This window comes from Eumetopias jubatus, unplaced genomic scaffold (assembly GCF_037043125.1).
Source record: "Eumetopias jubatus isolate StellerSeaLion01/CBP00866 unplaced genomic scaffold, mEumJub1_p1.0 scaffold_3, whole genome shotgun sequence".
In the NCBI taxonomy this organism is placed as follows: Eukaryota; Metazoa; Chordata; class Mammalia; order Carnivora; family Otariidae; genus Eumetopias; species Eumetopias jubatus.
The window spans coordinates 34,938,436-34,961,916 of NW_028274809.1; the positions used below are offsets into that span (position 1 = coordinate 34,938,436).

The following is a 23,481-nucleotide window of genomic DNA, read 5'->3' on the forward strand; positions in this document are numbered from 1 at the left end:
TCAATTGAAATCCAACAATAGAAATATAGGAATTTATTTTTAAGTTCCATTTTGTTTATTGGAAATAAGTCCTTTCTGTCACCACTATGGTGAAATTATGCTTTTCTTCCTTCCATGGTAATAAATTTATCAGAAGTATTTACCTCCTTTTCTGGAGCACTTTTCAAAGAGTGTAAAATTCTATTTTTCCTCTTAATCTTGTGGTCCACTGAGCTCATTAGAAATAATGAAGTGATAAAAAGAAGAGGTGTTATAAATTATGTTAACAGAACAACCCCTTTTGTTTATACCTTCATAAGAGACTTGAGAGGAATGGAGATGTTAGGGAGATCAAGATATTAGAACTTATCCCTAAAAAAAATTATTTCCTGAGAGACTAATGTAGTTTTTGCTTTACTATACTTTATTTGAAGCTTAATAAAAATGTAACCTAGCTTACTTATTTTCCAGGTACTTTGTAAATAAAAAACATTTTTATTGTCAGTAGCTGTTCAGGTGTTTTAATTTCCAGAGACTTGGTAGGAACTCTCAGAGCAAATGCTGTAGCAACCCTGGAATTTTTTTTAGTCCTCATGCTATTGGGAAATTTGTAGCTAGCTCTGAAAATAGATACCAGTCCTTTCTCTGCATTGTAGCCAGGTGAGCTTTTCAGATTTTGAATCTTATTATTCATCTCCTTAAAATGCTTGTCCTTTCCATACTTAATGCAGACTAAAAATTCCCATTTATACCATTCATTTGGTCCATGCCTACCATTCTACCCTCAACTCTTGTCCCTTGCTTTCTGTGTTCCTGGTCACTTGGATCTTCTTTCAGATTCTCAAACTTCCTATGTCTTCTTCTTGCAACAGGGCCTGTATATAGGCCATTGCCTCTTTCTAGAGTGTTCTTTTCTTAATTCCTTAACTCTGTTGATCTTTGTTACCTCAGCTTACCTTAGAGAAGTCCTTTTTGATTCCTTCATCAATATTAGGTTTCTTTTATTATGCTTTTGTGTGTCTTTTCTTCGTATTCCTCATCTCTTTGCAAAAATGTGTTTAGTCTCCTTCACTAGATAAATGATCTGTTATATAGTGAAACTACAGCTGGTTTTATCATTGTATTTCCAGCTGTTAGCATAATGGCTGTTAAAGTTGGTGTTTAAGAAATATTTATGGAACAGATCAATGAATTTCTGACTGAACCTTGCCTTTGCTTTTTAGTTAGTTGCCTCCTTAGGTTCCGAGAAACTTTCAGAGGCAGCTACCTTAGGATATTTAGACAATTGTTCACAAAAATTTTTTTATTGAGGTATAATTTGCATAGAGTAAGAAGCACATTAATCATAGTTATATCATGGAATGCATTTTTAGGTGAAGAACAGGTTTCAAAAAGCAGGGCGCCTGGGTGGCTCAGTCAGTTAAGCGACTGCTTTGGCTCAGGTCATGATCTGGGGGGTCCTGGGATGAAGTCCTGCATGGGGCTCCTTGCGCAGCAGGGAGCCTGCTTCTCCCCTGCCTGCCATTCCCCCTGCTCGTGCTTGCTCTCTCTCTCGCTCTCTCTGTGTCTAATAAATAAATAAAATATTAAAGAAAAAAAAACTGTAAAAAAAACACAGAAAGTATTTAGTAGCACTTAATTGGTATAAAAGAAAAGAAGGCATTCTGACATTGATTTCAACAATCGTTGTAATAAATGTAGGAACCTTACAAAATGACTTCTTTGAAGGGCATTATCATTTGGATGTATGGTTGTGCTCTATTTTGTGAAGTTATTTTTAAGAGTCTCATTTCTTCAGCAAGAGTTTGTAACTTGGGTATCAATGTCTGTTAATAATGGGCTTTAGTTGGTCTGAACTCCCAGAAATTGTTTGCCAAATTTAGTTTGTGTAGTTATGGCATTTTTCTTCTCATGTAGTGTTCATTAATCCTTTTTTTCTTAAAGTTTATTATGAAATATTTCAAACTTATAACAAAGTGATGATCATAGTGTAATGAAACTTGTGTACCAGCTTGAATGGTTATCAATTCATGTCCAGTCGTATTTCATCTATACCTAATTCACTTGCCTTGTTTGGTTCCCCCTGCCCCTGCCCTGATTATTTTAAGGCAAATCCCACACATTATTTCACCAGTAAATATGTCAGTATGTAACTCTAAGAGACAAGCACTATTTAAAAAAAAAACGCCTAACTATAATTCCATTATCAAGTATAAAAATAACCTATAATAATTACTTAATTTAATATCATCAAATAACCAGTCATGTTCAGGTCTTTCCAGTTTTGTAATGTTCTTTTTAATTGTTTGAATCAGAGTCCAAAAGAGATTCATACTTTGGCTATTGATTTTTTAATCTCTTTTAATCTGTAGGTTTCCCTACTATCTCTTTTTTCTTTTGCAATGTATTTTGACTAAATTCATCAGTCTATCTTAACAGCATTTGCTACTTGAAAATAAGGGACATGTCTTACTCCTCTTCGTACTCCTTCCTTATATAGTATTTGGTGTAGTGCATTATATAGAGACATTAAAGAATCCTTTTGGAATTGAAGGGAAGAATTAGAAAATCTGATTCCTTTTTGTAGGTAGAAATTTAGTGTGAAATTTGACACATTCTTAGGAAATAATTATCTTTTTAATAAAGAAATTTTTCAGTTGCTTTGAAGATGTTTCCTTCCCCCTCGAAGAAGTTCTTTATTTCTTCTAGTTCTTAACCTTTTGAGCCTTTAAATCTAATTAAAACCCAAGACGTTTTAATTGTCTTCCTCACTTTTTTTTAAGATTTTATTTATTTATTTGAGAGAGAGAGTGAGAGAGAGAGAGCACATGAGAGGGGGGAGGGTCAGAGGGAGAAGCAGACTCCCTGCTGAGCAGGGAGCCCGATGCGGGACTCAATCCAGGGACTCCAGGATCATGACCTGAGCCGAAGGCAGTCGCTTAACCAACTGAGCCACCCAGGCGCCCTGTCTTCCTCACTTTAAAAATAATACATGCTTATATTTTTTTTCTATAATTCAAAGTTACATAATTAGAATATCCTCAGTATTCCAGAGGTAGACACTCTAGTTTGGTATATATGTGCTTCCAGGCTTTTTTCATATTTTATATAGTTTTTTAATGGAATTATAGTTTACATAATTGTACAACTTGCTAATCACCTTGATTTCTAGCTTTTCTGTCTTTGTCATTTATAATCTGTCACATGGTTTGTTCTGTGATATGTAACTAATTCCAGTTGTATATTTGGTAAAAGCTCTAAGCGTAGACTGTTCGTTTGTCTTGGGTAATGTGCAGTTTGATTTCACTAAACTTGTTTTTGCCTCTTTGAAATATAATTATTGAGGAAAATATAAAAAGTATTAGGGAAATAGGTTTTTAAATGTACCACTAAAAACAATTTATTTCTTAAATATGAATATAAATATAAATTTAATTGAGCTCTAGTCTAAAACTATGGCTTCTTATTTGAAACATATACTGGGTTAGTTTGTTTGTGAAAGGTGCACATCATTTACCTTTGGTAGTTTAAGTACATAATGCTATCCTCACGTTCAGTGCTTTTTTCTTTCAGAGATAAAAGAGGAATAGAGGGTAGAAGAAGATGCTGGGATCTGAACGTGGTGTTGTGGAAGAATGGTTATCAGAATTCAAGGTAAATTGGATTGGGGATAAGAATGTGTCATATGATTCCATATGTCAGTAATTCAGACAGACAATGAATATGTGTTCTCTGGAGAAACTGAAACAAATGTTATGATATGAAGTGGAAATGGCAAAATACGAAATAATGTGTTTCTATACATGTAAGTCTTTAAAAAGGCACTAAGGTGAATAATGACTAGAAGGTAATATGTAAAAATGAAAATAGTTGTTAGGATTGATGAGGGGATATATGAATTTTTAAATACATTAAATAAAAGGGGAAGCTTCCAAGCTTTAATAAGGCACGGACATAGGATTTGTGCCTTATATTTTTATTTCCTGTAATTAAAAATCACCCACTGATTTGATTTAAAACTATATAATTTCTGAATACTATAGAAATAAATGTTTTGTAAACATAAAATGCAAGAATTAAAATACATCCTATACTTATTTTTTTAGAGTAGATTAGTTTAAGGTGACCTATTGCAGCAGATCTTGGTATGTGATTTCTAATCATTTTTCATGGTTGAGTAGTTTGAAGAACTGTCTATAACATTCTAACTTAACTTGTTTTATTAACTCTCATGGTTATTGTATTATTTTTACTTTTCTTAGTTGATTCATAATTCTTTTCAAGAGGAACTCAGGTAAAATAAATTTCCTGACTTCCCAAATATTAAGTTTGCTTTTGATTTCCTTGGATGTTTCTTTTAGGCATTACCTGACACTCAGATCACCAATTATGCAGCAACTTTACACCGGAAAAAATCACTGGTACCGGCCCTCTATAAAGTTATTCAAGATTCGAATAATGAGGTAGGAAAGTTTATAAGAAAAATAATTTCAACATAGTAAAATGAAATATGTGTACTAAAACACATATGTAAGTTTTGTAGTTTTCCCTTCTCTTTTTAAAAATCCTTTTTATGGGACTGGAAAACTGTCTTTCTGCTGTGTTTCATTCTGATAGTTGCTTTGGCTTTCCCTTTGCCCTCCCTCTTATTTTAAATGTTTTGATCAGATTTGTTTCTGTTCAGGACTGTATGTTTTGATTGTTGATTTGAATGACCATCATCTCATTGGATTACTTATTTAATTTGAAACTTTTCTCTGTTTCCTGTTCGGAATGTTTCCTTTTCTGGAATCCAAATTTTAGCCATACACTGATTCAGACTTTTTTATTTTAAGTATTGTTTGCAGTTATTCTATTGACGATACAGAACTGTGTATTCTCTAATGAGTGAACTCAAACTGGTGACATGAAATGATGCTTCTAGTAAATTTAGCTTGAACTGATTGGAGAAAGCACTATTTAGCATAAGTAGTCAGGATGAATAAACTTAGAAAAAGAGTTTCCTGTTACTCAGCTTTGCGATAGAAGGGGGAAAAATGCAGCTATTGTATCTATATGTTAATTTATGCAAAATACACACATTATCTTTCCATTAACACAATAGTATGACATACAGTTTTATGATCACTGGATTCGTGTATGCTTTAAAATGAAAATGAAAGGAACACACAGGAAAGTAGCTTCTTATCTTCCCAGATACAGCCTCCAAGAGTGCCTCTGCTGTGTACTGGAGTGAGTTTGAAGAAGTTCAGGTAATCATCTCCTAACCAGCAGCTTAATTTAAAGTGCATCTTAATTTTTGTCCTATCACTAAAAGCTTGCTTATTGACCTCTTTCTTTCCTGTCTCCTAAACTTGGATTGGCTATCAGTTAGGCTTGCATCTGTTGCTGTTTGTAGCAGCAATTGCAGGATTCATTTGCTTCTTTTTTCTCTTGCTGTGTATTTATGAATGTTTTATAACTTTAGGTGTGTGTGTGTGTGTGTGTGTGTGTGTGTGTGTGTGTATACACATGTACATATACTCATCCTTTTTGGTTAGGAGTTTTCAAAATTCTCTTTGAATAATGAATATGTGTATTTCCTACCCATTGTTTTGCTCTGTCTTAACGTTTAAGCTTTGCCTATTATAATTTGTTTTATGCTTTCTCTTTAGATTGTAAGCTCTTCATGGGCACTGGTCATATATTCTATATTTGTAACTTCCCTAGAATATATTTTGTCATGTACATGGTGAACACTTAATAAATATTGATTAGAAGAACAGTAAAACACAAAATGACACTCTGAAATGCTGTCATTTTCATTAGGAGTCACAAGTATATAAAAAGGATTAGTTTCCTTTTTTCCTTTATACTTTAGAAGCTATGACATTAAAAAAAAGTTATTCATATTATTTAAACTGTAATACTTCATAATACTCATGTATGAGACCTTGTCATGACTACAACTGAGAAAAATTACAGCTTGAGAGATTCAGGCTCAACAGCAGTCATTGTAATCATCCAGTTGCCAGAGCAGATCTGTCTTTCCATCTTTTCTCTTGTCAGGTCATAAAGTTCTAACCATGTCATATTTCAGAAAAGCAGAATGTTTAGCTCTATAGCATCTCAAACCAATTCTGGACCTTAGTCCTAGAAGGAAGCCCCTTGTAGTCCTGATTTTGTTATATTCTGAAAGACAATCAACTGTTTTATTTAGTTAACAGGAAATTATTTCAGAAAATTGTCACATGCCATATATAGTATTGTTGTAACTTATGACAGTTTTATGAACAGTTTTGCTTTAAAGACCTTAAAAGTTCTTAAAATGTATTCCTGGTTTGGTATTACATATTATGGCCAACCTGTACTGCAGCTGAAGTTTTAATCTCTAGACCAACATATTGCTTTAATTTTTCTCCTTTCCCTTGTTCCAGATCCTTTGGACACTCTAGCAGTTCTTCCATTTTCAAGCAGTTCTCCATCCAGTCTATTAATCCTATCACTTTTTCATGATTTGATTGTCTTTCCTTCTTCCCTTACATATCACACTTCTCTCTTTACCCAGCTAAATTTTCATAGTACATCATAGTCTGTTTCCTTGCAAACATTGTTAGCTCCTTTGCTTCTCATTCCATTAGTTCTAATTCTTTGGGAAAATCTCAACACTGGATAAAACCCTGCTGTTCATCTTCACACTTGTACCTGAACAGCTGAACATACTTGGAGAAATCAGCTGCAACAACAATTTTGTTGATTTTCTCCACTTTATCTTTTATTTATTTATTTTTGAGAGAGAGAGAATCAGAAGCAGACTCCAGCTCAGCGGGGAGCCTGCCGCAAGGCAGATACGAGGCTCATGACCTGAGCTGAAATCAAGAGTCAGATGCTTAACCAACTGAGCCACCCAGGCACCCCCTAGTGCTGCATTTAAAGTGCAGAAAGTCAGGGTCGCCTGGGTGGCTCATTGGTTAAGTGTCCCAACTCTTGATTTTGGTTGAAGTCATGATCTCAGGGTGCTAGGATCGAGCCCCACATTGGGCTCCGTGCTCAGTGGGGAGTGGGGAATCTGCTTGAGGATTCTCTTTCCATTTCCCTCTCTCTAAAATAAATCTTTTTTAAAAAAATGCAGGACTAAAAATCTCAGTCACATAATACTGTCTTGCAGTCTTGCTTTACTTTCTTGGTACACTATCCCCACTGTAGATTTTACACATTCCCTTTCCTCATTAGTCTTAACCCTCCTTTCCCTCATCTTCAGCTTGCTTTCTATGTCATTAAAAAAGAAGATAATTGGGAATTCTCTTATTTTCCCATTCATACCTACCACTTTACCAGCTTCTCCACCTACATTCTCCTGCCTTTTCTGCTGCGGTGGATGAAGTGTCCCAGGTTGTATCAAAGGCTGTCTTCCACTTAGGCCTGGATCACATCTTCTCTAGCCACCTCAAAGATTGTTCCTGAAGTTATACCTTCTCTTTCCTTCATCATTGATTTCTGACCAAAAGTTATTGGATTGACAGCTATTCCTCCTCCTCCTCCTTTTTAAAAAAGAAAGTGAGTTTGAGCCCCACGTGTGGTGTAGAGTTTACTTAAAAATTAAAAAAAGAAAGAAACAAATTGTAATTGTACCATAGCTAATAAAATTTAGAGACAGCAGTTTTGGAGTCTTTACTAAAGAGAAAAATAGATTTGAAACATGGATATGCAGCGCCTGGGTGGCTCAGTTGGTTAAGCAACTGCCTTCAGCTCAGGTCATGATCCTGGAGTCCCGGGATCGAGTTCCACATCGGGCTCCCTGCTCAGCGGGGAGTCTGCTTCTCCCTCTGACCCTCTTCCCTCTCGTGCTCTCTCTCATTCTCTCTCTCAAATAAATAAATAAAATCTTTAAAAAAAAAGAAACATGGATATGTATTTTTAATAAATACATTTATGAGAGCAGTGATCTTTAATTCCCCAAAAGAGCTGACTGTTTTTGTCAGTACTTTAAAAAGATGCCAGCAGTTGACTGTTTTCAGAAGTTTATTACTTCATTATTGACACTACGTGGAATATAGTATCTGTAATTAAACAATCCTTACCTCCTGCCCTCCACCTTCATTCCAGTATAAGAAATGTGGATGGGGTGCCTGGGTGGCTCAGTCATTAAGGGTCTGCCTTCGGCTCAGGTCATGATCCCAGGGCCCTGGGATTGAGCCCTGCATTAGGCTCCCTGCTCAGCGGGAAGCCTGCTTCTCCCTCTCCCACTCCCCCTGCTTGTGTTCCCTCTCTCACTGTGTCTCTCTCTGTCAAATAAATAAAATCTTTAAAAACAAAAAAATAAAAGATTACAAAAAAGAAATGTGGTATAATGGGAGCATCAACTTGGTGTTGGAAGACCTGAATTTTAAGTGTCTTCTTCCACCAGTACTTCTGTGACTTTGGGCAAATTGTCTGGTCTAGATTTCTGCTTAAGGGGAAAATTGGAATTTTTTTAAGATTTTAAATATTACTGGGGCACCTGGCTGGCTCAGTTAGAAGAGCATGTGACTCTTGATGTTGGGGCTATAATTAAGCCCCATGTTGGGTGTAGAGATTACTGATTACTTAAAAATAAAAAAAAAAACTCTTAAAAAAAATACTATGGGAAGCGCTGTGAATTGTGTAAGACTGTTGAATCACAGACCTGTACCTCTGAGACAAATAATACATTATATGTTAAAAAAAAGAAGAAGATAATAGGAAGGGAAAAATGAAGGGGGGGGAAATTGGGGGGGGGAGATGAACCATGAGAGACTATGGACTCTCAGAAACAAACTGAGGGTTCTGGTGGGGGATGGGTTAGCCTGGTAATGGGTATTAAAGAGGGCACATATTGAATGGAATGCTAGGTGTTATACGCAAACAATGAATCATGGAACACTACATCAAAAACTAATGATGTATGGTGATTAACATAACATAATAAAATAAAAAAAATACTATGGTAATGATTTCAAATAAAGGGCTTAGTGTGTGTAAATTTTTTTTAGTTTTCCTTAAGAGCTAAGCTTAACTCATCTAAATATATTAACCGTATGATTAATATTGGATTTGTTGACTTTTAATTTACAGTTGTGAAAGTAGTGACTTATTCTAGAGTGTTAGGTTATTACAGACATATATAACTACATTCAAGCAGATTTCCAAATGCATATGCATTATTTAATCATTCAGAATAGAGGTAAGCATATAAATACTGAACGATTCATTTTTTTTAAAAGTTAGTATTAAATTTTAAACATGATTTTATAGTTTCCTGGCAGTGTTTTATTTGCATTTTAAAATCATACCCAGTTTTGTGTAGACTAGTTATTTCAGCAAAACCATTCTAGTTTGGTAGTACATGATTAGAAAAAGGGAGAGGTTTATTTAAACTACTCATTTTCTTTAGTTTTCAAGGTGATGAAGATCCTCGTAAGTCATACTGTGGGATATATGAAAAATTAAACACTGAAAAAGCTGTTTCTGTATACTTGCCTCCTTTTCAAAAATATTTCAAATAAATGTAATTAGAATCCAAATGAGTCTTAAAACATAAAAGTAATCCATTTGTTTTACTTGTATGTATTTAAAATATTAGCTAGCATTTTGGATGTCCAAATATTATGTATTGCAAAATCCCTTTCTTGATTTTATTTAAATCGTAGTCTAAGTTGAGATTTAAAGGTTATTTCCAACAGGAGCATTTGAAGTTATTTTCTTCCAATATGGAATATCCTCCAAATGGAGGATAGTAAGGGCTAGTAATAATAGAAAAGGAAACTTACTAAATACAAATGTAGTACATTGGTTAAAGAATTAATTACCTAATAAATTTAATGATACAGTGTATTGAAAAATATGTTGATATTATACAGGCGCAAAATTCTTATAGTTAGTAGATTGGTCAGTTTAATATGTAGTCTGTACATAGAGAATAAGGTTTGGGTCACATTGATAAAAAATGCAAAAATTAATATTGAGACTTTATTTTTAAAATATTATACAAGTACATATGCATTAAAAAAAACACAGTGACAGCCAAAAGAATGGAAATAGCTAATGCACTTTATTTTCCTTTTAGCTTCTGGAGCCTGTCTGCCACCAGCTTTTTGAGCTCTATCGTAGCTCTGAAGTTCGACTTAAGAGGTTCACACTGCAGTTCTTGCCAGAATTGATGTGGGTTTATTTACGGCTTACAGTTAGCCGAGACAGACAGAGTAATGGTTGCATTGAAGCACTTCTGTTAGGAATATACAATTTGGTAAGTTGAAAATGGTAGTTTGGGAAATTTTAAGTATCTTTTATTTAAAGTCTTCTGAGGTAATACTTAATACTTAGGGGCACCTGGGTAGCTCAGTGTGTTGAGCATCCGACTCTTGATTTGGACTCAGATCATGATCTCTGGGGTCATAACATCAAGCCACATGTCGGTAGGATTCTCTCCCTCTCCCTTTGCCCCTCACTCCCCCACTCACATACATGCACTCTCTGTCTCTCTTAAAAAAAAACAACAACAAAAGAATACTTATTGAAAAAAAAATTGAAAGGTCTACCAAATAATTTATTTAAATTAATATAATTGAGTATAGAGAGGCTTAATAAGTAATTGCTGATAATGGCATTTTATAAAGTAGGTGAAACTATTATAATTGATAGTATTGTTAATATTTTGTGACTTTAAGTTTATTTGACCAATGTTTATGAATGTGCTACATTTAAAATTTTTGAAATTATTTTTAATAATCATTTGATAATTTGTTTTTGGTACTGTACTGTTTGAAACTCTTTTTCTAAGAGATTCTTAAGTAACTTAAACATTATTCTGGGTTTTTTCCCCACAGTGTCCAGTTAGATAGAACCTTGGTATTGAAATTCCTGCTCTTTGAATTCTTATGTTCTCTGTATTCAGTACTCATGGTAAATAAGCACTCCACATAATAAAATTAAGTTTAATAGTTGAGAGGTAGTAAAGTACCTCACAAAGCATTGAGTCTCAGTATAAATAAATATTCTTCTGTACCACTGCTCAGTCCTCGAAGTATTATCCCTTAAAAAGTCATGAGAAAACATTTCTGCCACTGGAACATATATCTGAAGGAAGCAGTATGGCCTTTGGAATCACTTGTATTTTGTTTAAAACCAGGTCTAGGCATTTATTGGCTGCTTTAAATTTGGGCACACTACTTAATACATTGACTTCAGTTGCCTCATCTGTAAAAGAGAAATAAAACATTGTTAGTAGAATTAAAAACAATTAGGAGAATCTGCTTGTTGCCTGAGGTGTTTAATAAATGTCTTTAGCGGTAGTAGTAGTAGTATCAAAATTAAGGGTGAGGTTTTTTTTACATAAAAACTGGTCTAGGTATAAAATTGTGTTGCTAATTTGCCTGATTGTTTTTTCTTTTAAAGCAGGAAATTTAGGTGCGCCTGGGTGGCTCTGTTGTTAAGCGTCTGCCTTCAACTTGGGTCATGATCCCGGGGTCCTGGGGTCCAGCCCTGTCAGGCTCCCTGCTCAGTGGGAGGCCTGCTTCTCCCTCTCCCACTCCCTCTGCTTATGTTCCGTGTGTGTGTGTGTGTGTATGTGTCTGTCAAATAAATAAAATCTTTATGAAGCAGGAAATTTGTTTCATATATTACTCTCTCTAGTATTTAGCACACTTAATAGATGTTGATTTAATAATTGAATTTAGTGTTTTAGATTAAGTTGAAAATTAAGCTGTCTTTTTGTTTAATAAAATTCAGTAGTGGGACAAATGAAGCAAAATATTTTTATAGCAGAATACTGACAAGTTCTTGACAGTACTTGTTGGTGCTATGGTTTAATTATCTTTTAGCATCTCAGAAAGTTACTATAAGGTAAGTGCTCAATTATATGTCAGAAATGTAACCTCAGTCTAATTCCCTTTCATTCTGTGTTCTCTCTTCTCTGTGGCTCTCAATTTTTCTTACTGCACTGGGTTTCTTTCATATATTTATTTCTCTCTCCCCCCTCCACCCCCTCCAGAACTTCTCCCTTGCTTCACATAGATAGCCCCAGGGGAAGTTTATATTGCCCTCAGCTTAAACAAATTTCAGAACATCCTTCTTTAGGGATACACACAAATATAAATAAAAGTTATTTGGTTTAATTTGAAATTTAGGAATAAAAAGGTTTTATTGCCTATAACTTACATTAGGTTCATTCATCTTTTGTAGACTTTCTCTGACACATAATGACCCAAATGTGGTAGTATCTAGTTTAACTGTAAAGTAGTAAAATGACCTCCATAAGGAATTTTTAAACCCATTTTCCTGCCAAAATTAGAGTTACGGCCATTGTTCACATATAATTGGTACTCTCCTGTGACATATTAAACTCAGAAATGAGCCCTACAGGGAGGTTCTTTTGGGTTTGTGTTTTGCTGACAATAGTTGTTTTTATTGTTGTTTCTTCCTTTTGTGCTGTATAACTACTCAGTCTCTTTCTGACCTTTCTGCTAGGTCTACTGAGGGGGGGCAGCCTTCTCTGTCTGGGTTTTATGCTAGTTATGTATACTAATATGAGTTGTAAAGGAAGCAGACTAAAATGAGGCAGTGGAGAAAAGGAGTGATGCCAGAGGAGCATTTCACCCCTCTGTTTGCTAGCGTTTATAGGCAGATTTTTAATGATACCTGTGGAACAGTGGAAGTGCCAGAGACTGTAGAAATGAAGGACACCATTGTCCTTTTCATTGAACAATAAAATGCCTTTTTTTTTTTTTAATTTTACTTATTTGTCAGAGGGAGAGAGAGAGAAGGGAGAGCAGCAGGCAGAGGGAGAAGCAGGCTCCCCGCTGATCAAGTAGCCTGATGCTGGACTTGATCCCAGGACCCTGGGATTGTGACTTGAGCCAAAGGCAGACGCTTAACTGACTAAGCCACCCAGGCATCCCAGATAAAATGCTTTTAAGGGAAAACAAAAGAATTTTCTGGCAGTTCAGTAGAAATTACCTAAATATGAACTTAATCACATGGACTAATATTTATTATGTTAACGTGTAACTTAATTCAGGTCATTAGTCTTTTGCTAAATAATTGTGATAGTTTCTTTTAGTCAAGATTCATTCTGTGTTAAAATGTTGTTTTTCTTATTAAATAAGTGTATTTCTTGGCTAAAACATATCTGTTTTGACTCAGACATAATCAGTTGTAATCTCCCTGTCCTGTCTGTATATTTAACATGAAAATTGATTTGTGTGCCTGCTTCATGTCTTTGCTGTCACATTGCATTTGATTTAGCTATAGTATTGTGTTCCATATCTCTCAAAGGGTAACTCAACTACTAAACTGTAAATTTGGTTAGAAAAGATACACTAGAGTAGTAATACTCTTTTTTTTTTTTAAGATTTTATTTACTTGTCAGAGAGAAAGAGAGCACAAATGGGGAGTGGGAGAGGGAGAAGCAGGCTCCCCGCTCAGCAGGGAGCCCGATGCGGGACTCGATCCCAGGACCCTGGGATCATGAGCTGAGCTGAAGGCAGACGCTTAACCAACTGAGCCACCCAGGGACCCCAAGCCTGAGTATTTTTATACTAGGTTTGATGAAGAGTGGAAAGTTGTGGAAAAATATGATAGGACTTAAAGGGAATGAGCTAAGGGTAAAATTGGGAGAAACTTAATAAGGCCCGTTTGGATTCCTTTTAAAGTTTCTTAGTCTTCAAAGAAAAGGATGCATCTTTCTTCTGCGGGGGGCACCTCTCAAATGAGGGTCTTTTTTATTTTTTAAGATTTTATTTATTTATTTGAGAGAGAGAGGACGGGGGGAGGGGCAATGGGAGAGGGAGCTAAAGGCAAATGCTTAACCAACTGAGCCACACAGGCATCCCTAGTCTTTATATATTACTATTTCTAAAAATTTTCCTCAGTTGCCAATGATATATTTGGTAAATTAAGAAATTATTTCTTACAATATAGTCCTGTGGTTATTTATCTTTGTATATTATTTTTTTTAACTATAGGAAATTGCTGATAAAGATGGAAACAATAAAGTTCTATCTTTTACTATCCCTTCCTTATCCAAGCCCTCAATATACCATGAGGTAAGTAAGATTAGAAAGGTAGAATTATTTAAAATTATACTGAGTAAGAGATGAAAGTTAATTTCTTATCCGAGATAAATGTTCCTAACGCATCTTTATTGATATGCTTCTTAAAAGTAGGTGTTTGTAACTAGTGATGTAAAGCTAAGCTCTTATCAAGAGAGGCAGAAAGTAATTAATGGAAAATTTTCCTCTAGTTCTTGTTTCTTTCTTTCTTATTCCTCCACTATCATTTTCACTCCTTTTTTATTAGTCTTTTATGAATTCATAAAAATCTTTTTTCATTTTTTTAAAGTATCCCATAATTGGAAATTTGTGTTAGATTAATTTTTTATTATTTTTTAGGAAAATGTCTACTTAGAAGGATTTTAACACAAATTATTTCTATTTAAAGGAGTCTGTAATTGATGCACTGTAGCTATTCATTAACATTATGCTTCTGAGTTTTGCTTTTATTTATTTGGTTGAAGAATGTGAGAACACTATTGTTTATATTTAAGGATATATGTTATGAATCAAGCTTCTGGTCTATAGTGACCTTTAGTGTATAAAGTGTAAGGAAAACCTTTAAAGAAACTTGTCAGTAGGCCAAAAATTATATTCCATTTTCTTATCAACAGACAGTATCCAGTTGTCTCATAGCTCCATGCAGCTATTTATTTTCTTAATTAATTCCCCTGGGACTTCGTTTTATACTGGAAATCGAATACCTGCAATAGAATGGGCTCATTTTAGCATAGAATATTTCTGAGTAATAGATTTTAATTAAGTTCTGTATATCATATTATGTAATAAAATGGAGGATAGTGGAACACTTATGAATGGATGCTTCTAACTTCAGAAACATAAAATTATGTCACTATTAAACATTTGATCATAGTCTTCATTATTGTTTGTATTACATAACTCTCTGTACCTTTCTTTTTTCTTTTAAGTTTTTATTTTAATTCCAGTTAGTTAACATCCAGTGTTATTAGTTTGAGATACACAATATAGTGACTCAGCAATTCCATACTCCATCCCGTGCTCATCATGACAAGTGTACTCCTTAATCCCCATCACCCATTTAACCCATGCACCTTTCTTTTTCATTATAAAATGGGGTTAATGAGAGTATCCACCTACCTGAAGTTAGACGAACTGCAAAATTTAAATGCACAGTCTCAAAACTGCTGTGTGCTCTGGGGTACAAACAAATTAAAATTGATGTATTTGAAAAAAATAAAAAATAATGAAAGTGGTGTATTTGTAACCTTTAGTCTTTCCAGCAACTTTTCTTATTCTGTGTCCTAAATATAGATTCATTCTATAATCTTTCAAAAAATAAACCAGTACATTTTTAGTTTTATATATTAAATATAATTTCCAAAAAGAGGTATGGAATGTATGTAATTGAAAAATGCAAAGGGTTTTGAATGAGAAGAAGAAATGGCCTTAATGTTAAAACAAAATTAAATATCCTTACATGATACAGATTTTTACTTCATTTTAGAGATACAGTGTCTCTAAAAGATACTTCATCTTTTTTTGTAGCCCTCAACAATTGGATCCATGGCTTTGACAGAAGGGGCATTGTGTCAGCATGATCTCATCAGGGTTGTTTATAGTGATCTTCATCCTCAAAGGGAAACATTCACTGCACAAAACCGGTAATGGTTGAAACTGTAGATAGTAATAATTATTAATTTGTGCTTAATAGTTAACTGTAATTACTTTGGTTCAAGTTTGATGAGAGAAGAGGCAAAAGGTTTAAGATCTCATACTTGTGAAATACATTATAGTGGTTAAATACCTATCCATCTAATGCATGGTACTGTGAATGGTCATCTTGTTTAAAGTAATGTAAAAACTAAAAGTGTGGGCATAAAGTCTTCCAAGCCAAGGTTTGTGTTCTAGCACTACAACTTAGAAGCTTGCCCTCTCAGGCAGTTTATCTACTCTCTTCACTTTGCTTTCTTTATTGCAGAATGGGTTAATGAGAGTACTTACCTTCCTGAAGTTAGATGAACTACAAAGTTTGAATGCATGGTCCCCAGGACTGCCCTCACTTCTGACACCAACTGCAAGTTTGGAGGGTTCCTATAACCACTCTTAGGTTTGATAACTCACTAGAAGGACTCAGAACTCACTGAATGAAAGCTGTTATATTCAGAGTTAAGGTTTATTACAAGGAAGGATACAGATTAAAGTCAGCCAAAGGGAGAGATGCATAGGATAGAATCTGGAGGGTTCCAAATGCAAAGCTTCTGTTGTCCTCACCCATGGAGTCAGGATGCATTACCCTCCCAGCATTAATGTGTGACAGTATGCATAGAGTCAGGTTCAGTGTCCACATTTTTCCCTGGGCTCCATTTTTATAAGTATGACTGATTATATTGGTTGCTCACAAGGTTGATCTCAGCCTCCCAGTTGGTTGAGGCTGTGTGACCCAAAGCCCCACCGTAAATCACATGGTATGTTGTTTGTTTGTTCTTTCTTTCTTTCAAAGATTTATTTATTTTAGAGCAAGCGAGCAAGCACTAGCAGGGGGAGGGGCAGAAGGAGAGAGAGAGAATCCTCAAGCGGACTCCTCTGCTGAGCACTGGGCTCAATTCCAGGACCCCGAGATCATGCCCTGAGCCAAAATCAAGAGCTGGCCACTCAGTCACTCAACTGACTGAGCCACCCAGGCACCCATGGTGGCTGTTTCTAGTGTAGCTAGTCCCCATCCTAAACAAAGACACTTCTGTCAGGTATAACATAGGTTACTTCCTCGCAGAGGGGCAAAGGCCAGACTTCTTTGGGCAAGGCCAAATTCTTTACTACACAGACCATGCCCTGGCCTTTGGCCTAGGCTCTTTTATTTTTTTATTTTTTTTAAGATTTTATTTATTTGACAGAGAGGGACCCAGTGAAAGAGGGAACACAAGCAGGGGGAGCGGCAGAGGGAAAAGTAGGTTTCCTGCTGAGCAGGGAGCCCGATGCAGGGCTCAGTCCCAGGACCCTGGGATCACGACCTGAGCCGAAGGCAGACGCTTAATGATTGAGCCACCCAGGCGCCCCAGGCCTAGGCTCTTTTAAACAAAAAGTCATGCTTACCTGGGCATCTACTTTTAGTATAGCATTTATATGACAGACACAGACATCAATATGATCCTTATGAATATGCCCAACATTTGAAGAGCCATTGTAAGTTAGGAATAGATTTGAAGAAACAATTAATTTCTTCTACAAAGCCACTATATACATTTTTGTATTTTTGTACCATTTTTGATTATTTTCCACCCCACCCTACCCCATCATCTACTGTTTGTACCTTATGATAAACTTGAGCAGAAATACTGATCATAGAAATTAGCTGATGGTTAGCTAGGTCCAGTTTTTCCCTCAAGCCGGTCATTTTCTTAGCATTCTTCCTAAGGAGACTTTAACTCAATTTACCAGTACCTCAATATGAGAATTATAACCTTAATAACAACCATGCCAGTGTTATAGCAAAACACAGAATGCCAGTAGGTGTGACCTGAAAAATGAGTCAAAGATACTGGCATATTACTAGAGTCTTACTCAGTCATTAACTATTATTGCAGTTCATTATCATCTGTATTACCAAAATGTCTCCTAGAACAATGTCACTCAGGTTTGCAGGCTTCTTTTTGACTTTATCAGGTTTAAAAGCAGGAGTGGTCTCACCAACAAATGGTTTCACCCTTTTAAGACTCTGATGTAGGGGTGCCCAGGTAGCTCAGTCGGTTAAGCATCTGCCTTCAGCTCAGGTCATGATCTTGGAGTCCTGGGATCAAGCCCCACGTCAGGCTCCCTGCTCAGCGGGGAGTCTGCTGCTTCCTCCCCCTGCTCTGTGGTTTTGTTTCCTCTCTCTCCCCCTCTCAAATAAATAAAAATAAAATCTTAAAAAAAAAAAGATTTTATTTTTATTTATTTAAGAGATAAAGAGTATGAACCAGGGGAGTGGGCAGAGGGACAAGCAGACTCCCTGCTGAGCAGGGAACCTGATGCGGGGCTTGATCCCATGACTCCGAGATCATGACCTGAGCCGAAGGCAGATGCTTAACCGACTGAGCCATCTAGGCGCCCCAAGAACTAGTGAGCTCTTGACCGCTAGGTGATACATCTGCACTCAGTATCAACCCCAGTTTTGCCAGATGGGATGAAGGTACCACTCATCCCATCAGGCTCTTGGGAATTAAAGATACAGTTACTATTTCTTGCTTAGAAATCCTCTGCTTCTGGCACCTGCAGTTACAGCCCTGGTCCTAGACCAGTGCTTTATTATTATTTTTAATTATTTATTTGAGAGAGAGAGAGCACATTGGGGTGGAGTAGCAGGCAGAGGGAGAAGCAGGCTCCCCGCTGAGCAGGGAGCCGATGCGGGGCTCGATCCCAGGACCCTGAGATCATGACCCAAGCTGAAGGCAGCCGCTTAACTGACTGAGCCACCAGGTGCCCCAAGACCAGTGCTTTAGATAGGAAAAGAAAAGTTGAGTTGTGGGGAAGAAAGAAGTATAGTTATACCATTATGTTAGGAAGAATTGCGAAGTCTTACCAACATTGTCTATCCACCTCTTCCCACATCCCCAGAAAAGCAGAGAAATCTGTCTAGTGGTGACTGTCCTGTGTAAACCTGCCCTTCGTGCTTCATTCCCACCCCCTTTTCCCTGTCCCATTTTAGATGAGAGATGTTTCAGTTGCTTGTTCCACTTACCTGTCAAACCATTATGCTTAGGATATCTCTTTACATATTGTTAGACCTAATGGGCTGTAAAGTGTGTTCCTTGCTCTGAAAAACATGTGACTCAGCAGTCCAAATTGGTACAATATCTTCTGGTCATTTTATAGTACTCTGAACATTTGACCTACCATCAGATAAGCAAAGTTTAGTGCAGAGTAAGTGTCTGTTCCTGTCAGGACCCATTTGTATCTTCCAGGGGCTACTGGCATCAGTCCAGCTGTCAGCTGTGTAGGGCCTTACCCCAGGGTAATCCGCCCCATAGCCATCTGCAGTCTTTGTCTCTCTTGTTGGCAAACAACAGTTCTTACCAGCAGCTTTTACCTCAGGGTGTAAAAAGAATATGTCTGAATTCAGCCCATCTCTGCATCGCTGCAGTACCACCATGTCCACTCATTTCATGGACACAGATGGTCACTTCAAGCACACTGGGATGTCTACTCATTGATACCAGTTGCCTTCTGATTCCCCTGATAGGTATAGGCATAATCTTACTTTAATACACTCCTCAAATTCCCATGGTGATTTCCATAGGGTTATTCCCCTTGCAGGCATCCCTTTAATAGGCCAGTTTTCCCTTGCCCTCCTGCAGGACCATATGTGGAGGCCATTGGCCACTACCCATGAGCTGGTAAAAACTCATTGTGGTAAACAGAATGCAGTTAAGTCCACCTACCAACCTGATTTGTTCTTAACCTTCTTCAATCAGAGTGGCAGCCTTCCAAACAAGATATAGTCCATTCATTTTAGAACTGCCATCCCTAAATCAGATAGCTCTTTGTTGGTCAGTGAGTGACTATCACTCTGTCTAGGTGACAGTAGAATCTAGCAGCTTGTCGGGTAGTGCCAGAGTTAACCCTAGGGAAAAAAGAGGCTCCCTGTTAATGAGTACTCTGAGCACCTCTTTGCATTCCCTGGTAGCACTTTTCTGCACATACCATTTCCATTTTATTATGGAATTCTTCTGGCACTGCCTGTGTTTTTCTTACATCACCCAAGATGTTATGGGTATTTCAAATTTCAGGATTATTTTATGTTTCTGTGTTACCAGCCCCCACCTGAAACAAAGCTGTCAGGTATGATATGGGTTACTTCCCAGAAGTTGAGGGCAGCTGAGGGCAAAGGCCAGACCTCTCTTTGGGCAAGGCCAAATTCCTTACCACATATTAACATACATGGTTGTTGTGAGGAATAAATGAGGCGACATCTGAAACATGCTTAGGACAGTGCCTGGTATATAGTAAATGTTAGTGATACTATTATTGCATAATGTTTGTAGTAAAATAGTATTCTTATCTTGTTGGTTATAATATTAGAGTTATGGAAGGAATATAGACTCAAGCAAATTTCCATGGTCATTGACCTTTGATCGTGCTTCAGTCTGGAATTCTGGTTCTTTTTATGGGTCTTTCCAGTATTACACGTGATAGAAAATGCATTGGCTTTCCTTGCATTCTAACACATTGTTTTGGAATTCAGCTTTAGTGATCATCCTCTATTAGCCAGCAGGGTGCTATATAACACTTGGAGAAGGCCTTATCCCAACTTGAAGTAACGGTTTAATTTTTTTTTTTATATAGTTATATTGGTTTATTCAAATCATTTCACAATATAAAATTCACATTAAAAGAGGGGCACTTGGGTGGCCCAGTCATTTAAGCATCTGCCTTTGGCTCAGGTGGTGATCTCAGGGTCCTGGGATCGAGCCCCATGTAGAGCTCCCTGCTCAGCAGGGTGTCTGCTTCTTCCTCTGCTTGTGCGCGCGCGCTCTCTCTCTCTCTCTCTCTCTCTCTCTCTCTCTCTCTCTCTCTCTCTCCCCCCTCCCCTCTGCCCCTCCCCTCTGTCCCTCCCCTCTCCAGTCCCCCTCTCCCCTGCTTGTGCTCTCTGTCTCTCAAATCAATAAATCTTTAAAAAAAAAAAAAGTGGTTCATGGGAGTGCCTGGGGGGCTCAATTGGTTGGGCATCTGAATCTTGATTTTGGCCCAGGTCATGATCTTAGCATCCTGGGACTGAGCCCTGCATTGGGCTCTGTGCTCAGCAGGGAGTCTGCTTGAGGATTCTCTGTCTTCTTCTCCCTCTGCTCCTCCCCCCCTGCTCACACGCTCTCTCTCTCAAATAAATATTTAAAAAAAAGAGTGGCTCATACTATAGTCTGCAGACTGCATAAAAATCATCTGGTTACCTGGTTCCCTTTTTGTTTTCTAATTTTAATTTTTAAATGTAGAACATTATATACTTGTGGTAAATTTTAAATAGAACAGAATATAAATAGATGAAAATAGATGGGAGTACAAAGAGAAAAGTATGTGTCCTCTTCCCTCTCACCATCGTTTCCACTCTCAGTAGTTAAACTGTTAGCTATTTTGCTGTGTGTCTTTTCAGAAAATTTTAATGCATGCAAAAGCATATATTCGATCTTAAGCATATGCAGGCCCATGCACACTGGATTCTGTAACTTTTTCCCCTTTAAGAATAAATCTTAGACTTACTTTTCTAACAGCATATAGAGGTCTCCACATTCTTTTTTAATGACTACTTAGTATTTCATTCTATGTATGTACCATCAGTTTTTAGCCAGTCTTAAAGATCTTTAGATCCTTAGCCAGTCTTTAGATCAACTAAAATTTAGATTGCAATTTTTTGCTAATATAAACAATATTGCAAGGAACTCAGTTTGTTTTACTTTTTTTGTATATATATTTGCATGGGAGCACCAAAGTTAATCCGTAAGATAAATTCCTAGCAATGAAATTGCTAAGCTAGGGCGCCTGGGTGGCTCAGGTGGTTGAGCGACTGCCTTCTGCTCAGGTCATGATCCTGGAGTCCCTGGATTGAGTCCCACATCGGGCTCCCTGCTCAGCAGGGAGTCTGCTTCTCTCTCTGACCCTCTTCCCTCTCGTGCTTTCTATCTCTCATTTTCTCTCTCTCTCGAATAAATAAATAAAATCTTTAAAAAAAAATTGCTAAGCTAAAGAGTATCTCCTTTTTTCACTTTGAGTACATACTTCCAAATTACCCTCCCCTGAACATCTGCATGAACTGAATCTCCTACCAGTAGTTTGAGAAGGCCTATTTCCTTATACTAATCCCCAATATTGGGTATTTTCAAATTTTTTAATCTTTGCCAATCTGATCATTAAAAATTGATGTTACATTGTTTTACTTGACATTTCCTTAATTACGACTAGGTATGAACACTTTTAGTACATTAATTTACTAGTTATTTTTCCTGACCTGTGAAATGTATATTCATGTCCTGTGTCCATTTTTCATATTGAACTGTATATTTTTTCCTAGTGATTTCCAAGAGGTTTTTTTTTGTTTGTTTTTTTAAGATTTTATTTATTTGACAGAGAGAGATAGCGAGAGCAGGAACACAAGCAAGGGGCATGGGAGAGGGAGAAGCAGGCTTCCCGCTGAGTTTTTAAAATATTAAGAAAACTGCACTGTGTTTTACACCTTGCACATTTTCAGTTAATTATTGACTTTTAAAATTTTTATTATTTTTTAAAAGATTTTATTTATTTTTGTGAGAGAGAACATGTGTGCTCACAAGCGGGGGGAGGGGCAGAGGGAGAAGCAGGCTCCCTGCTGAACATGTAACCCAATACGGGACTCAATCCCAGGATCCTGGGATCATGACCTGAGCCAAAGGCCGATGCTTAACTGACTGAGCCACCCAGGTGCCCCTAAAATTACTTTTAATTGAGGTATAATTCGTATACCATAAAATTAACCCCTTATAGTGTACAATTCAGTGATTTCTAGTATATTTATAAGGTTGTGCACTACCACTATTTAATTCCAGGACATTTTTATCACACCACAGAGAAATTCCCCTTTCCTTCTTTCCAGCCCCTGGCCACCATGTATCTCACTTTTCTGTCTGTAGAATTCTGTCTGTTCTAGACTTTTCATGTAAATAGAATTACACAATATGTGGCCTTATGTGTCTGGCTTCTTAGCACACTTTCAAGATTCATTTATGTGGTAATGTGTGTCAGTACTTCTTTTGTATGACTGAATAATATTCCATTATAGTTAGGTCATATGAGAATTCAATGCTTAACTTTCTGAGGAACTATCATAATGTTTTCTAGAGTAAGTGTACCATTATACATTCCCACAAGCAGCGTCCATCTTTTTGAGTATAGCCATCATACTGATTGTGAAATGTGGTATCTCACTGTGCTACTGTTTTGTTTTTGCTGTATGTTTTATTTTTTGTCAACTGTATCAGGAATACACTCATATGCACAGGCAGATATATATTTTCAAATTTAAACGTACATTCATTCTATACAGTTTATTAAGAAAAACTGCAATCTCCAGCTCTTCCCCTCCCCCCTACCATTTTTCCTTTCCCACATATTATAACAACTTGTAACTAGTGGTTCTCAACCAGGGCATTTCTGCCTTCAGCAAACATTTGCCAATATCTGGAGATTTGTTTGATTGTCACAACTAGGTGTGGGAGGGAGGGCTGCTATAGGCATCTCATGTGTAGAGGTCAGTGATGTTGCTCATCCTGCAGTGCTGGGCCAAATCTCCCACACTTGTCTAGCCCAAAATGCTAATGGTGCCAAGGTTGAGAAATCTTGCTTTTAACTGACTCTCTTAATGTTTACTTCCACATCTTTGAGGAACTTGCTGCTTCTTAATTTTTCAGTCTCGGACATTATCTAACAACTTATCCCTTTGAAAGATAGGGGTTTAGCTCATTATTTCTCTCATTCT

General features: G+C 36.8%; 1 protein-coding gene across 4 annotated transcripts in view; it reads left to right on the forward strand.

Annotated features, from left to right (window-relative positions):
* HYCC2 (hyccin PI4KA lipid kinase complex subunit 2) overlaps positions 1–23,481 on the forward strand; it is a 78,995-nt gene that overhangs the window by 32,621 nt on the left and 22,893 nt on the right. For all 4 annotated transcript variants that reach the window (XM_028123039.2, XM_028123037.2, XM_028123030.2 and 1 more), the window contains 5 exons: positions 3,553–3,633; positions 4,341–4,442; positions 10,043–10,222; positions 13,938–14,018; positions 15,552–15,667. In XM_028123039.2, coding sequence (XP_027978840.1) covers positions 3,583–3,633; positions 4,341–4,442; positions 10,043–10,222; positions 13,938–14,018; positions 15,552–15,667 — 530 coding nt within the window. In that variant the 5' untranslated portion in view covers positions 3,553–3,582. The remainder of the gene's footprint in view (positions 1–3,552; positions 3,634–4,340; positions 4,443–10,042; positions 10,223–13,937; positions 14,019–15,551; positions 15,668–23,481) is intronic.